Source organism: Bos indicus, chromosome 19 (assembly GCF_029378745.1).
Source record: "Bos indicus isolate NIAB-ARS_2022 breed Sahiwal x Tharparkar chromosome 19, NIAB-ARS_B.indTharparkar_mat_pri_1.0, whole genome shotgun sequence".
NCBI classification, from domain to species: Eukaryota; Metazoa; Chordata; class Mammalia; order Artiodactyla; family Bovidae; genus Bos; species Bos indicus.
This window is the reverse complement of record NC_091778.1, coordinates 22,776,555-22,793,617: the sequence shown is the minus strand read 5'-3', so window position 1 is coordinate 22,793,617 and position 17,063 is coordinate 22,776,555. Positions and strand designations below refer to the sequence as shown.

General features: G+C 37.7%; 1 protein-coding gene and 1 non-coding gene across 2 annotated transcripts in view; both read right to left on the bottom strand.

The window, feature by feature from the left end:
- CPD (carboxypeptidase D) overlaps positions 1 to 17,063 on the bottom strand; it is a 72,131-nt gene that overhangs the window by 8,799 nt on the left and 46,269 nt on the right. Inside the window, exons 9-17 of the mRNA XM_019981156.2 lie at positions 13,317 to 13,419; positions 12,691 to 12,833; positions 10,408 to 10,577; positions 9,907 to 10,230; positions 7,541 to 7,736; positions 4,856 to 4,991; positions 3,816 to 3,947; positions 820 to 915; positions 649 to 713 (exon numbers count right to left, since the gene is read on the bottom strand). Of these exons, the coding sequence (XP_019836715.2) occupies positions 649 to 713; positions 820 to 915; positions 3,816 to 3,947; positions 4,856 to 4,991; positions 7,541 to 7,736; positions 9,907 to 10,230; positions 10,408 to 10,577; positions 12,691 to 12,833; positions 13,317 to 13,419 (1,365 nt within the window). The remainder of the gene's footprint in view (positions 1 to 648; positions 714 to 819; positions 916 to 3,815; positions 3,948 to 4,855; positions 4,992 to 7,540; positions 7,737 to 9,906; positions 10,231 to 10,407; positions 10,578 to 12,690; positions 12,834 to 13,316; positions 13,420 to 17,063) is intronic.
- Positions 12,286 to 12,357, bottom strand: TRNAC-GCA (transfer RNA cysteine (anticodon GCA)). Its single transcript has one exon. It is a non-coding gene; the product is annotated as a tRNA-Cys (tRNA).

The window sequence follows — 17,063 nt, the reverse complement described above, 5'->3', positions numbered from 1 at the left end:
ATGAAATCTTTTGTCTTTCATTTCTTGCTATCACCTAGAATTTGCCAACTCTGGTGAATTCCACCTCTATAGTATCTCTGAAACTTCATCCCTTGATTCCACTCCCATTGCCACTTTTCTAATCTCGGCCTTCAGTTGTTCTTGTCTAGGCTATTCTAAACCAGTCTCCCTGCACCACAGTCTCTCCTTCCTCCAAACCATCTTAACCCACTGTTAAGAGATGGATTTTTCCATAGCACAGCTCAGATCGTGTCACCATATCCCTGTTCAAAAGCTCAATGGCTTCCCATTCCTTACTAAAACAAAGCATTCAAAGCCTCAAACTCTCTTTCCGTTCTTATCCTCTGTTGCTCTCCATTACACCTCATCTTCTAACTAACTTAGGCTGCTTCTCTTTAAAAAAATCTTTATTTTATATTGGAGTATAGCTGATTAACAACATTGTGTTAGTTTCATGTATACAGCAGAGTGATTCAGTTCTATATATACATGTATCTTTTATTTGACAAATTCTTTACCCATTTAGGTTATTAGAGAGTACTGAGCAGAGTTCATTCACTTCACTGTATCAGAAAAGCCACCTATTCTTTCACTCCATGTCCAGTATGTATTTACAGTCCCATTCTCACTGTATTCTATAAAACATACCTTCATGCTGCCCAGGTGACTGTGCCATTCTGCTCCACGCATTACTCCTCCTGGAATATTCTCATCTATAAAAGCATTGAGAGATGTAGTGTCAATAAGATCATATAAGGCAAGTCCTCCTCCTCTCTCCAAACAGCAACAACAGTAACAAAGCATAGGGAAAGTACCTACCTGACTTATTGGGGCAACTGGGCTGACCCATATGCATCGATGGATGGTTATTTGCATAAAGAGATGCCAGATGCTTTAGAGTCTCTTTGTTTTCCACTACAAAAAGAAAAATTCAGAAGTTAGCAGAGAAATCGAAAGGATTTTTCTCCAAGTTCAACTTCATGGACACAGAAATCACATTCCTTTCCTTCGAGTAAATCTTGTGCCTCGAGGAAGTTGATTAAGGAGTTATTATAATTAAGTCCACAGTTCTGTTCACCCCAAATAGGGAAAGGAGTACATCAAGGCTATATGTTGTCTTATTTAACTTATATGCAGAGTACATCATGAGACATGCTGGGCTGGATGAAGCACAAGCTGGAATCAAGATTGCCGGGAGAAATATCAATAACCTCAGATATGCAGATGACACCACCCTTATGGCAGAAAGTGAAGAGGAACTAAAGAGCCTCTTGATGAAAGTAAAAGAGGAGAGTGAAAAAGCTGGCCTAAAACTCAACATTCAAAAAACTAAGATCATGTTATCTGGTCCCATCAATTCATGGCAAATAGGTAGGGAAACAATGGAAACAGTGACAGACTTTATTTTCTTGGGCTCCAAAGTCACTGCAGATGGTTACTGCAGCCATGAAGCTTGCTCCTTGGAAGAAAAGTTATGGCCAACCTAGATAGCATATTAAAAAGCAGAGATATTACTTTGCCAACAAAGGTACATCTAGTCAAAGATATGATTTTTCCAGTAGTCATGTACGGATGTGACAGTTGGACTATAAAAAAAAACTAAGCACTGAAGAATTGATGCTTTTGAACTGTGGTGTTGAAGAAGACTCTTGAGAGTCCCTTGGATTGCAAGGAGATCCAACCAGTCAATCCTAAAGGAAATCAGTCCTGAATATTCATTGGAAGGACTGATGTTGAAGATGAAACTCCAATTCTTTGGCCACATGATGTGAAGAACTGACTCATTGGAAAAGACCCTGATGCTGGGAAAGACTGAAGGTGGGAGGAGAAGGGGATGACAGAGGATGAGATGGTTGGATGGCATCACCGAGTCAATAGTCATGAGTTTGAGCAAAATCTGGGAGTTGGTGATGGACAGGGAAGCCTGGTGTGCTGCAGTCCATGGGGTTGCAAAAACTTGGACACAAATGAGCGACTGAGCTACTCTAGTCTGTTCACCCCAGAATAATCTGACCAAGGAGAGAAGCAACTTTCTTATATTAAAAGGCACTGTGAATTTAACAAGTCACTGCAGAAAAACACAAACCTATTTCGGTATGTTTTACTACATTTGGAGGCAACTGTGGCCTAATTACAACATTCCTTGTAAGCCTGAAAATGTATTGAAAACGACACAAATTATCTCCACATACAATGGCCTTAGGCAGATTCAACAGGCAACTGTTTAACTCCCCACAAGGTGCAATCAGTCAGGCACAGTTTAAAGCAGGAGAGGGGAATTCAGTACCATTGCTTCCCTAGTAGCTCAGTTAGTAAAGAATCCGCTTGCAATGCAGGAGGACCCTGGTTCGATTACTGGGTCAGGGAGATCCACTGGATAAGGGAAAGACTACCCACTCCAGTATTCATGGGTTTCCCTTGTGGCTCTGCTGGTAAAGAATCTGTCTGTGTTGCAGGACAACTGCTCCAGTATTCTTGCCTGGAGAATTCCATGGACTATATATAGTCCATGGGGTTGCAAAGAGTCGGACACAACTGAGCAATTTTCACTTTCACTTTCAATGTTTGGTTCAGTTCAGTTCAGTTCAGTCGCTCAGTCGTGTCCGACTCTTTGCAACCCAATGAATTGCAGCACCAACTCCTGGAGTTCACCCAAACTCATGTCCATCGAGTCGGTGATGGCATCCAGCCATCTCATCCTCTGTCATCCCCTTCTCCTCCTGCCCCCAATCCCTCCCAGCGTCAGAGTCTTTTCCAATGAGTCAACTCTTCGCATGATGTGGCCAAAGTACTGGAGTTTCAGCTTTAGCATCAGTCCTTCCAAAAAACACCCAGGACTGATCTCCTTTAGAATGGACTGGTTGGATCTCCTTACAGTCCAAGGGACTCTCAAGAGTCTTCTCCAACACCACAGTTCAAAAGCATCAATTCTTCGGTGCTCAGCTTTCTTCACAGTCCAACTCTCACATCCATACATGACCACTAGAAAAACCATAGCCTTGACTAGACGGACCTTTGTTAACAAAGTAATGGCTCTGCTTTTGAATATGCTATCTAGGTTGGTCATAACTTTCCTTTCAAGGAGTAAGCATCTTTTAATTTCATGGCTGCAATCACCATCTGCAGTGATTTTGGAGTCCCCAAAAATAAAGTCTGACACTGTTTCCACTGTTTCCCCATCTATTTCCCATTAAGTGATGGGACCAGATGCCATGATCTTCGTTTTCTGAATGTTTAGCTTTAAGCCAACTTTTTCACTCTCCTCTTTCACTTTCATCAAGAGGCTTTTTAGTTCCTCTTCACTTTCTGCCATAAGGGTGGTGTCATCTGCATATCTGAGGTTATTGATATTTCTCCCAGCAATCTTGATTCCAGCTTGTGCTTCTTCCAGCCCAGCGTTTCTCATGATGTACTCTGCATATAAGTTAAATAAGCAGGGTGACAATATACAGCCTTGACATACTCCTTTTCCTATTTGGAACCAGTCGGATGATATGAATTTCTTGGGGCGAGCACTGTGTCTTATTCACTTTTGTATTTCCAGTATCTACAGATATAATAACTGTTCCATAAATGCTTATGGAGTGAACTGAACAGGTGTGACAAGATGGCTACACTAAATAAAGCTAGGCTCCCTCCCACAAGGAACTGTTTGAACTATTGACAGGTGTACAGTCTTCTTAGGCTGGTTATTCATGCAGTGTGCTCAAAGGCTCACCATTTTAAAAAGTTTCAGAAGGGACATTACCTAATTGAAATTTGAAATTTCCTATCTAAGCTTAAATGCTATATATGTAAAGTAAAATTCTACATACCTGTTTGCACTGGCTTGTCATACGGGTATGTGACTAGCACTGAACCACCATCTAGAGCAACAGAAAGACTGAAGTCCTGTTTCTGAATCAAGTTTTCAATGATGGCTTTAGTCTCAGGTTGGGAGGCATTACCTAAAAAACAGAAAAGTCAAACATAAAATACCGAGTTTTAAAACTTTTAGTATGAGCAGCTAAGAAAATATTCCCTACTTGAACATAGTCAAAAGGTTAACTTACAAATCTGTAAATACTTTATTACACCATAAGCCACTATCTCAAGAAACAAAGATATATCTTAGGAGGCAGGTTATTTTGAGTTTTACATATTTTAGATAATGTTGAAAGGTCAATGACTCTTAGCAAGTTTAAGAAAATTCTTACTGGAAACAAAAAGAGATAGATATATCCTCTCTTAGAAAATGAAAACCTGTCTTTGAAAGAAAATAAGATTTTTCAGAAATTTTCCGCAGTATTGTTTGCAAGAACAAAAAATTAGAACGAAATTAAATGTCCATCAGCAGGGAAACTGTTGAATAAATTAAGGTACTACCATACATTAATAGCATACTAAAATGCCATTAATAAGAATGTTAAAAATTTGTAAGTATTAAAATAGACAGATATCAGTGATGTATCCAGTAGAAAAAGTTGCAGAATATGTATAGCTGATGATTCTTATATTAAGTAAATATGAAACAGGCCCCTTCAAATCAACATACACATACATCGTGTGTGTGTGTGTGTGTGTGTGTGTGTACACATATATAAGAGAACAGAGAGAGAGAATATCCATCTCTGTATGACTAGTGATGGAAACTTCTCCCCAATATTGGATTTTGAAGAAAAAACTTGAATTACCTTTGCAAATGAAAAACAAGGAAAACCTGCAAAGTTTTCAAGATGTCTCTATTCATTTATACTGTACATCCTAGACAAGAAAGCACCCCTTACTCATTTAAATAACAGGATCAACCAATCTCCTAGCAAAGAGAAATAAAATTATCTGCAAAGTACTTTAATGGCCTAAAAATAAGTCTTACTTGTGAAGTCTGTATCCAGGTCTTTGCCACGAGCATTTGTCTGTCCTGTCTTGGAAGTACAGTCTTTCTCTTGTGCTTTCTCTCGCCCATCTGGATTTAGAGAAGGGACAATCACAATTCTAGTCCTGTCAACCAACTAAAACAGAAACAGAAATAAATGGGTTTATTAGCTCTATGTGAAATCAAAAGATAACCTTGCCATGCCTCAAACAGAAAGTTTTCATTATTTGTTTTAAACACAGATTTAAAAGGCAGAATTGAAAAATAAATAAAATTCTTTCTTCCTCCAAGTAAATTTTAAAAAGAATCAAAAACTATACAACTAATGTTCCTAGAGACCTCCCAATAACTTACATCAAGGTTTAAAAACCACTGCCTATAGACTAAAATCCCCTGGAGGAGGAAACGGCAACCCACTTCAGTATTCTTGCCTGGAAAATCCCATGGATAGAGAGGCCTGGCAGTCTACAGTCCATAACGTTGCAAAAGAGTCAGACATGACTGCACCCACACACATAGGCTAAACCCAGCCTGATGCTTGTTATTGTAAATAAAGTTTTACTGGCACACAGTCTTGCCATTCATGTGACTGTTTTTGTTCTGCAATGGCAGAGTTGAGTAGCTGCAACACAGAACATCTGGCCCACAGAGCCCCAAATGTATATTATATGACCCTTTACAGAAAAGGTTTGCTGACCACTTGCTGGCTTAGGTCAATAATAATGGCAATATGGTATTTCCAGATTAAAAACTAGAACATATAATGTTCTAGTTGACAAATATCAATGTATATCTGGAAACAATGAGACAGAAGAGTTGAAATCAGCATATCAAAGAAATATGGGGTAGGATATTTGTCTAATCCAAATAATTTCTCCTTCAGATGATCCATATCCATAGGTATTAATACCTATATTTATGGCATGAACTTCTCATTTAATTTATCCTAAATATTTCTAATAGTGAATCAGAATAAGTGATCCCTGGTTTATTTGTTCTGGTAAAACAGTCAATAGCTTGAAATATATTTGCAATCCTTTAATTAATTTATTCTAGAATCTTTCCCCTGAGAGAGATTTTCTTCCTAAAGTATATATGTTTGGGGTTAACCACAGGTCTCTGGTTACGCATTTGTTTCTTTGAAGTCTCCAGACCATTCTGACACTTAGCTCAAAACAAATGGCAATCTAAAGCATTGTTGTTGTTTAGTTGCTTAGCTGTGTCCGACTCTTTTGCGACCCCATGGAATGTAGCCCACGAGTCTCCTCTGTCTGTGGGATTCTCCAGGCAACCCACTGGAGTGGGTTGCCATTTCCTTCTCCAGGGGATCTCCCCACCCAGAGATCAAACCTGTTTCTTGCACTGCAGGTGGATTATTTACCAGTGAGCTACCTGGGAAACGCAATCTAAAGCCTAATTAGACCAGTGAGGCAAAATCTTATAAACTAGGAGTTTTGAAATTCATGGTAGATGTTGTACCTTTCATAACCATAAGATCAGTAGGTAGCAATTGTGGCCAAATAATAGAATAATCTGAGGAGCTTTTAAAGGAATATTGATGCTTCTGGGAATGGAGCCCAGCCACTGAGATTTTTAGAAACTTCCCAGATTTTTCAATGTGTAGCCAGGGTTGAGAACCACTCTCCTAGGTAATCTCCTATTTTGAAACAACAACATCAACAAAATCTCTGAAAACAGAAAGAAGTCAATGGGATCTCCTTTTTTCAAAGTTTTTTGATCAAGTCTGATTTACGTTCATTTCACCTAATCCCACATCATGGGATCCTAATCATGACATCAATTCTTTCCAAATTTCTCTCAGTGGAGGCAGTAGAGTAAAACAGAATAGCATAGGCTTTCCAGTGACACACACCTGGGCTTAAATCCCAGTTTTACCACTTAGCAGCTGTGTGACCTCCTGTAAGTTATCTAATATCTCTGCCTCGGTTTTCACATCTATTAAATGGAGGTAACATAATTGCAGGGTTGAGGATTAAATTATGATATATGTAAAGTACCTACAACATAGTAGGTATTAAACAAATACTACTTGCTTTTCCCTTTCCTAAGTTCTATACAGACATTGCCAATTAGTGAGTGTTCTAAACAGAGGCGCACTCTTTCCTTCCTTTCTCTAACATAACACAGAAACTAGGCTGTTTACTCATAAATCTGAGCAGCTTCTGGACCAGCAGTATAGTCTCTAGTCATGGATGACTGAAGCTGGCACTGCTGTATCACTTTTTCTAAAACCTCTTAGCATCCAATACTTTCATCTTTATTACATGAAAAGAAAAACTGTTTCTCCTCCACCTCATTTTTCAATATAGTACCCTAACTGTAAATAACTGGCAATGGAAGTCCCTCCAATTAGAGTGTATATCACTGTGAGTAAAGAATGGAAGGGTAAGGTAAAGGAATAGAGGACTGAATGCAAATCTTTATTCTTTCTTTTCCTCTATGGCTCTTAATATATACAAAGAAATATAACAGACACTATTAACAACTATATACTAAGGTCCATTTTTAAAGAGTAAAGTTTATAATGATATTAAAAGTACCACTGTATAAAAATCTAACAGGAAATTAAATTTTTAAAAAAATGATGCCTTGGTATCAGTATACAATCAGTAAGCCATTGAGCTTTATCCTTTTAAAGCATGTCAAAACAGGTTATTCTCTTACTTGTGTAACAGCTGGGTTCTTTTTGTAGTTCAGACAGAGAAATTCTGCCAGAGCCAAAAGAAGTTCAGTTCCAACTGGAGCATTGCCATGGATACCAGCAACAAAACGAATCTTTGGTTCTTCAGGCTCAGATACATTGGGCTTATTGGAGATTTCAAGGGACCAAATGTGACGGTATTCAGCACTCTGTCCCAAACTGTCGAAAACCAGAATCAAAAAGTCAGTAAGTAATCAAGTTACTTGATTGCTGCCTTACTTGATTACTGTTAATGCTGCCTTACAGATTTTAAAAACAGAAATGAGAACAAAATTCGAAAAGTCTTAAAAAATCTTTAAAGAATAAATCTCTGTGTCAGAATACTTTAAGAAAATTAGGTTCCCTTGGTCAAAGACAGTCAAACAGATGTGAGATACTATCAGATTTAGGAATGACTATGATTGAGAACTGCATTCCTTCAAGTCCAGTCATTCCTCGGTCATCTTCGTGATGTTTACCCAATCTTCTATAATCTATATTATTTCTTTAGTTAGCATATGTCTCTTAAGTTAACTCACTTAAATTTTTATTACTGAAATCTCTAAATATACACAAATGCATAAAATCTTACTTTTAAGATCTAAATGAATTTATGTGAATAAGACATTTTATATTTTAAATGCAGTACCAGAATCACAGCAAAACTAATTTTAACGCCCTGCTTTCTCTAATATAAAGAAAGACTTATTAAGAGTTAGAAAAAAAAAATTGGCACTAAACTGAGGATTAATAGAATAGACAAAGCACTGCTTTCACATGAAGGTATTTAATGATACTTAGTAACTGTTGGAGGGCCACCTAAAACTGTCTTGCATCCCACCATGGGCAGATATTGTACATTAGGGGGGGACTATTTAACAAAAAATGCATGCTGAATTGCATTTAAAGGTTAAAAAACTTGACTAAGTAAACGGAAAGCAAAACAATGTCCAATTTTTTTTATTTTAAAATAAGAAAGTCTTTAACCTCTATATGGCACTAAGATGGACCATATTAAAACATGACCTGGGCAGAAAAGTTCAAGATCAGTTGAGGAAGAGAGGTAATTGGTATCTTCCAGTGGAAGAGAGGTAATTTCAGTTCAGTTCAGTTCAGTCGCTCAGTCGTGTCCGACTCTTTGTGACCCCATGAACCACAGCACGCCAGGCCTCCCTGTCCATCACCAACTCTGGGAGTCCACCCAAACCCATGTCCATTGTGTCGGTGATGCCATCCTCTGTCGTCCCCTTCTCCTCCTGCCCTCAATCTTTGCCAGCATCAGGGTCTTTTCACATGAGTCAGCTCTTTGCATCAGGTGGCCAAAGTATTGGAGTTTCAGCTTCAACATCAGTCCTTCCAATGAACACCCAGGACTGATCTCCTTTAGGATGGACTGGATGGATCTCCTTGCAGTCCAAGGGGCTCTCAAGAGTCTTCTCCAATACCACAGGTAATTGGTAATTGCCAAAGTAAATATGTGCAATTTATGTGCAAAAGTAAAATCCTTTGTAAGCACAAACATTATAAACCAGAATTTGAGAAACTAAATTTACTGGTAAAATTAAAAGAAACAGTGAAGGAAAAAAAGTGAAAAGTAAAAGGCTAGATAATGTTCGTTTGGTTCGGAGTAGAGACTTGTTAAGCTCAGGGCAAAATGGAAAGACCCTACAATAGGCAAACAATAGGAATCAACAGGTCAAGGAAATAATTCTGAAACAGTGAAAGTGAAGCAGAGAAGCACAGTGAAATGAAGGTAAAAGTTATCTTAGTCATCAGTTTCACATAAGCCAGTACCGCATGTTTTCTCAGAACCCTTAATTACATGAGCCCCTAAGGCTTTGGGGAACAGTAACTGTGAGCAGAGACTAAAGTACAGAAAATGACAGCCAACCAAACTTCATTTTCTACTTTGAAGAAAAGGTTAAACATTATTCCTGACAAGTGAGCTCATAGTTCTAAACCTATCCCTTGCCCCTAGCAAAATAAAACTAAATAATATTTACTCAGAACATAAAATCTGCAGCTGAGAAGTGGAAAGGGTTTTGAAATCAAAGTAATCATTAGAAAGAGTGGTTTTACGTTTTCTGGAGGTAGAGGCCACACATTACTGAACTAACAAGTAGCTCTGCTCCAGTGTTTCTTGTAAAAGTTTCCAAGATTCATTGCTAGAAAGATCTCCAAGCAAATATCTCTTTCAAAATAAGTTAACGCCAACTCTATACATTCAACCCAAATGTTTCTAAATGAATTACAAGAACCATTTAATGTGGTTTATGCTGAATGTAACCTCTGTAAAAAGAATAAAGGAAGGAAGGAGAAAGAAAGGAAAAAAAAAGTCAGTAACACTTACTTGGTAAGATTTGTAATAAGTGGATAGTTCATCACAAGCCCTCTCAGAAACTCTGACAAGTCCTTGTATGAATGGTAACGATAAAGAGCCAGATTTGAGGAGGAGCGTAACATGAGGCGTTCCAAACCGTTCTCAGCTGAAAGGTCTTTAATTAAAGCTTCAAACTCTTTAGTGGTCGGATCGCTGACGTCATCAGTATCGGCACTGTCCCCCTTGCCCTTCTTTGATTCATTGTTTGAATCTGTTGAAAATCGGACAAGTGTGAAGTTGACCTGAACAGCACCTTCACTCTTTACAGTCACATTCTTGGTGACCGGGTTATACCTGCAATAAAGTAGACAGATCAGAGTCACACATTTGCAGCTGGAGTACCCAAGCCCTGGCAAGACAGGGAAACTCAAGATTGCTTAGCCTCTATAGGGCTTTCTGGCGATAATCTTCCAGAATAGAGCTGTTTCTTTCATCCTCAAGCACTCAATTTCAGAGCATCCAGTAACTCACCCTCGAGCAGATGCGGTGATTTTATAAGTTCCTGGAACCAAGAGACGCCAGTAATCTCCATTTTTGTAAGTAGTTACTGGGTGATTAATTTCAGCAACACTAATGGTGGCATTTAATATACCTCTGCCATCTGTGGCATCTAGGACGAATCCTTTGACACCCTGATGGACCTGGACAAAGCACAAGGATATCCAGATTTTACTGATAAAGATTATCATCTAGATATTTCGGGAGTTCACATCCAACATAACAGATTCTTAAATAACGTAAATGTGTGGAACAAACAGAAACTCAGGACTTTGGAGTAAAGCTAAATGTAACCATCCATTAAATAAAACATTTTATTTTCTGAAAGGCTAATTTTTCAGAAGTTATATTTGTCTTTACCATGAGGAATATAAACAACTGTTTAAACTTCAGCACCAATTTCAGAATATAGGACATTCAACAAGAAAACTGACCTGACGGCTTTAAAAAGGAAACGTGATTTAAAAAAATAGAGGATTTCTCTAGATCAAAGAGAGTAAAGAGATGTAATAATCAAACCAAATGCAATGCATGAATCTTGACAAGATTGTGGTTCTAAAATACAGCTATAGAAAGACATTTTGAGGACAATAAGGAGGAAATTTGAATGTGGACTAAGTATCAGTCAGTGTAGGGAGTAAGTGTTAATTTCCTCAGGTGCTCTCTCTCTGCTCCGCTCAGTCAGTTCAGTCGTGTCTGACTCTCTGAGACCCTATGGAGTGTAACCCACCAGGCTCCTCTGTTCATGGGATTTTCCTGGCAAGAATACTAGAGTGGGTAGCCATGCTCTCTCCTCCAGGGGATCTTCCCATACCCAGGGATCGAACCTGTATCTCTTGGATCTCCTGCACTGGAGGTGGATTCTTTACCATTAGTGCCACCTGGGGAGCCCTTTTCTTAGGTGAGATAATAGCAATTGGAGATGTCAGGTAGGAGAATTAACTCTATTTTTAGACTATTTTTAAATATTCTGAAATACTTAGGGATAAATATCATAACACCTGCAATTTATACTGCAATAGTTCAGCAAAAATATGTGTATATACATGTGTGTATGTTTATGTGTATGTATATAAAAAATACAAATGCAGCAAATGTAGAAACTGTTAAACCTAGGTAAAAGAAGAGTAGTATTTATTGTGTTAGTCTTACAATTTTTCCTAATGTTTAAAAAATTTCAGAATAAAGTGTTCTAAGATATTAGTATGTAAAGTGAAAGTCACTCAGTCGTGTCCGACTCTTTGGGATCCTCTAGGCCAGAATACTGGAGTGGGTAGACTTTCCCTTCTCCAGAGGACTCTTCCACACCCAGGGATTGAACCCAGGTCTCCCACATTGCGGGCAGATTCTTTACCAGCTGAGCCACAGGGAAGCCCAAGAACACTGGCATGGGAAGCCTATCCTTTCTCCAGTGGATCTTCCTGACCCAGGAATCGAAGCGGGGTCTCCTGCATTGCAGGCAGATTCTTTACCAACTGAGCTATCAGAGAAGCCCATTAGTATATAAACTCACACCCTTTATGCCACTTTACTCAGAAAAGTACTGGCACAAAGGAGTACTCAGATTATCCTAATAATTTTCATCATTATTAGCATATTTTTACAGTCTTTACCTATTGGCTACCATGCACATCCATCCAGACAAAAGAAAACTAATCATTTCACAGGAACTCTATGGCAAAAGGAAAAAAACCCACACTCACCCTATAGCCCATCTTTTGCTTCCTTAGTCACTCAGTTGAAACTGGCCCTTTGTGACCCCATGGACTGCAGCCCACCAGGATCCTCTGTTCACAGGATTTTCCAGGCAAGAATACTGGAGTGGGTTTCCATGTCCTTCTCCAGGGGATCTTCCCCACCCAGGGATCGAACCTGGGTCTCCTGCATTGCAGGCAGATTCTTTACCAACTAAGCCACCAGGGAAGCCTAAAATGCTGGGCTTGCTTATCACTTGACACATTTTTAGGTGTGTATCCAATTTATATTAGCCTTTTATAAAGACAAGGGTAAACAGTGACACTATCCATTAAGTGTAAAACATCATCACTACATCATTTAATCTTTTCAAACTTTTCTCCACACATAAAAATAAACTTATTTACATCCATAAATCTTCTAAATAAATTACTAAAACATGAACAGGTCAAGCTGGAATTCCAATGAGGTGTATTCCAAAATCAATGCATGAAAACCATATGTACACAACAGAAATCTTGCTCTTGGGAGAAATTTCCGATGTCACTCCTGAATAGTCACCTGTTTCATAAACTGGATTAGGGATCTTCGATTCTGTGCCCAAAATTTTGGCAGGTCTTTCTCAAATGGGTATTTCACACAACCTAGTTCAATAGTCACTTCAAAGCAATTTGTTTGCAAATAGTTCCAGTCCTGCATACCACCTGAAGGATAAAAACTTTAAATTAGTTACTCTGAAGAAGTTCTAACTAGCTCAGATCCCAAAGGTAAGCAACATTCCTAGTAAAAAGTCAAATTCATTCTTTTATCAGCATAGTCGAACACCAATAATGTGTTCATGTAAGAGCGCTTCTATGCTTGTGGTACAGGTGAAAAACATCTGTACTTTCATGTTCAGAAAGAATTCAAGTGTAGCTTACACTCTTCTAATTAGCCCATCTAATGTTCTTTATAATAGCCAGAGGGAAAATATAACATTTTCATCAAGTACAATAATTTTACTCAAAATTCAAAGTGCACCAAATATAAAAAATTGTTGAAAAAGTAATTTGAATGTTTTAAACTAATTATAAAATATTTTTAAAAGAATGATTATTTCTCAAAACTAAAAACTCAGTAACAAGCAGTACCATTGGGAGGACAGAAAATCCATCAAGTCACATGGCCTTGATATAAAAGAATTTTACCTGGGACATTGTACCAACTGGCTCCATTTGTTATTCCATGAGGAAAATACTCATTAGGGTACATGTTCTTACAAGGTCTACCTTGAAACATCTGTGAGTTTTCCTTTAAAAAAAAAAAAAAGAATCTTTATTTGTATTTGTTTGTATCTGCATCAAAAAAACATGAGGAGGATAAGGAAAGATAATAAGAGTGGTTACCAATAAGGTATATGTTGGGGTGGATGGAGTCACGGAAGCAGAGACTTTTCAATGTATAGCTTTCTGTGCCACTTTGATTTTTTACTATATGGATTTACTACCTACTTTTTAAAACCAAAATTAAACAGTTTATGCTCTGTTAAAAGAAAACTGAAGGCTTCATTTATTACTTGTGTTTACAAGTAATATAAAAATCCAACCCAATCCCTCTCAAAAGCAAAACCAAACTGTTCATATTCATACTTTCATTTCATGATCTCAAGAGGCTTAAAGTCCCTAAAAGGTAGTTCACAAACAAGGACAGGTAAGCATCTTTCTCTGACTTGTTAGGGACTGAGGCAGCCCTTCTGTTCTTTGTAGTTATTTTATTCTGCTACAACTGGTTCACCTTTTTCTTCCCTAAACACAATACCCTGCTCCTTGAAACAGTTCGTGTCTTTGTGTCCTCAGTCTCCAACAGTGTCTAGCACGGCATGTGTGCAATTGTTTGCTCAATACGGAGTAAAAAAAAAAAAAAATTCTATAGAGGCACAAATAAACACTATTGAAAGCTAGAGGAGAGAAAGATTATCTCTGACTAGAGTGACAGGGGAATTTTCCTGAAGAAATTTAGCTCTGGAAGATGGTCAAAACTTCACCTCTCTCTTTTGTAAATAGAAAATAAAAAGTACAGAAAAGTATAAAGAGATAAATAATTTCTTACTTTCCCCCCACTGAGAATTAACCATTTAACTTTAAAATATACAAAACAATCCCCTTTCATACACTTAACATACCATTTACAGGCTTACCATTTATACCACTCTACTATCAAATGAAAGTTATTACTTTAGATTACTGGAATATTTATGTACATGTTGTATATGTGTACAAAGGGAGAAGACAAGAGTGTTAAAGTTTAAAATAGGCTTCTGGGGACCTTTGAGGTGGCACTTCCAGATGAAACAGTGTAGGTGGAAGATTGATGACAAGAAACTGAGGCATGAGAGAACAACAAGGAAGTAGAGACAAGTGAAAACTATTCAGGTTTCTTATTCTTCTTCTGAACTAATTTAAGACTTGTAGAAATGCTGCAAAAATAGTACTGAGTTTTATACATCTTTGATCCACTATTTCCTATGTTAGCATTTTATATAATCACAGCACATTGATCAAAACAAAAAAACTAATTCAGTTGCGTCCGACTCTTTGCAACCCCATGGACTGTAGCCCATCAGGCTCCTCTGTCCTTGGGGATTCTCCAGGCAAGAATACTGGAGTGAGTTGCCATGCCCTCCTCCAGGGAATCTTCCCAACCCAGGGACTGAGCCTAGGTCTCCCACATTACATGCAGATTCTTTACTGTCTGAGCCACCAGGGAAGCCCTAATATTGGTATGATACTATGAACTAAAATAACCTACATTTTATTCAAATACCACTAGTGTTCCACAAATGCCTGCTTGAAATTTTCTCTTCCCTTGAGATCTGTCACATTCTATAGCTGTTTTTTCACTTTCACTTAATTGAATTAAAATTAAATTTCATTATACTTAAAATATAATAAAAGTTATTGTAGAAAATTAGAAAATTGAGGCAAGCAAAAAGAAGAAAAATATAAAGCCAGAAATCACCAATCATTTCCTATTTTGACATATAACATTTGACCATTTTTTGACCCTTTTCTCTTTTCTCTTCACTAATTGTCAAAGGGCAGGCACTTCTTCCTTTCTTTTTGCTTTTCTTCTCTCCCAGAAGCTATGTGTTTGGAAGATTTTCCTTAAAATCCACCACCTGCCCTTTTAAATTGTGCTTATCCCTTTAAATACACCAGATCCTTTAATTTGTATGTACTTTGAAACCTCCTCCATGTATTCCACTGCTTTCACCTGCCCAGTTATTATGTTAGTATTTTCAGATTTAGGTTTCAGATTAAGGGCACATTCACTGCTTGGTGGTCATTCTGAATCATCTTAACGCCTGCCTTTCCTTAAACTTCCCACTTTTGTCTTCATTGATTTTGGGAAGGTTTTATGCTAATTCGAAATAAATCATACAAAGAAAGACAAATACTGTATGATATCACTTATATGTAGAATTTAAAATATACAACAAATTAGTGAACATAACAAAACAGACTCAGAGATACAGAGAACCAGTGATTATCAGTGGGGAGAGGAAAAGGGAGGGGCAATACAGGAGTAGGGGATTAAGAGGTACAAATTACCATGTATAAAGTAAGCTACAAGGATATACTGAATAACACAGGGAAATGGCTGATATTTTATAATGACTATAAATGGAGCACAATCCTTAAAAATTGTGAATCACTATATTATACACCTGTAACACATAATATTACACATCATATGTACTTCAATTTTTTAAAAATTAGGAGAAAAAAATGAAGAATATGAGTAAAATGAACAATAATTGAGAAGACAGAATCGGAATGAATGCATGTCAGATTATTCACAGCTCTGCTTTAGTTCAAGGCAAAGTGATCCACAGAGAGAAAGACAAACAAAGCTGGGATTAGAAGGCTCAAGTAGAGGATAAAGGCTCAGAATCACCATAGCGGGAAATGAGCCAGGGAGTCAAGTTGCTTGCTGGGGAGAACGGAGGGCTAGGCTGAAGTTCAAGTGCACTATATATACATATTGTAGTCAACTGCCATAACTGTGTGACTTCTCTGGGATGTATCAGAGAGATGACTATAATTAATAAGGGTTGGCCATTGGCAAGGCAGATACGTCAAAAGGGCATAAAAGACCCTAAGACCCATCACTGAAAGGTATGTCCATGGGTCTAGGCTGGGTAGAAAAGAAACCAAATCAAAAGGGTTAAAGGTCAAAGAAAATAAAAAGAGGCTAAGGAATGCAAAGTTACAAAGAGGGTGAAAAGTGGAACGATAATAATGGGCAGAATGTGATGGGGACACGTATAAAATTTTATCTCTTAGTTTCTACTTTGATGATTTGGAAGTTTTCTCATTTAAAAAAAAAATATTTCAGGTATATCCCTCTAAAATGGCATGTCCAAACCGAAGACAACTATACTTTAAAGTGAAATAAGACACGTACTCCCTGTTAGAAACTCTGAACAATCTCACAAGTTCACCTTGTATAGAATGAGGGAGTGGGAAAAGCAAAATGACAGAAGGGTCTGACTGGAGAGTGCAGAACTGCAGTAGTAAGTTTCACTTATCAATGACCAGTAACATCACAGACTGAGTCAATAGTAAGACCAAAACCAGAAACTAACAAGCCTAGTTCCCAAGCCTCAACTTTTAACATGTTTTCAATAACAATTTTTAAAATAAAGTTTCATACAACATTTCTGATTATGAAAGTAACGTATATTCATTATAGGAAGTTTACAAAATACAGAAATTTCTACCTGCTCCCTGTAGTATGTTACTACTGGGTGCTTAAATACCTTAGACTATAGGTTGGCAATTTTTTTCCTGTAAAGAGCCAGATAGTAAAAATTTTAGGCTTTACAGACTCAGAAGGTTCTGTTGCAATGACTTGATTCTGCCCTCTGCATCTATTGAGATGACTGTAGTGTT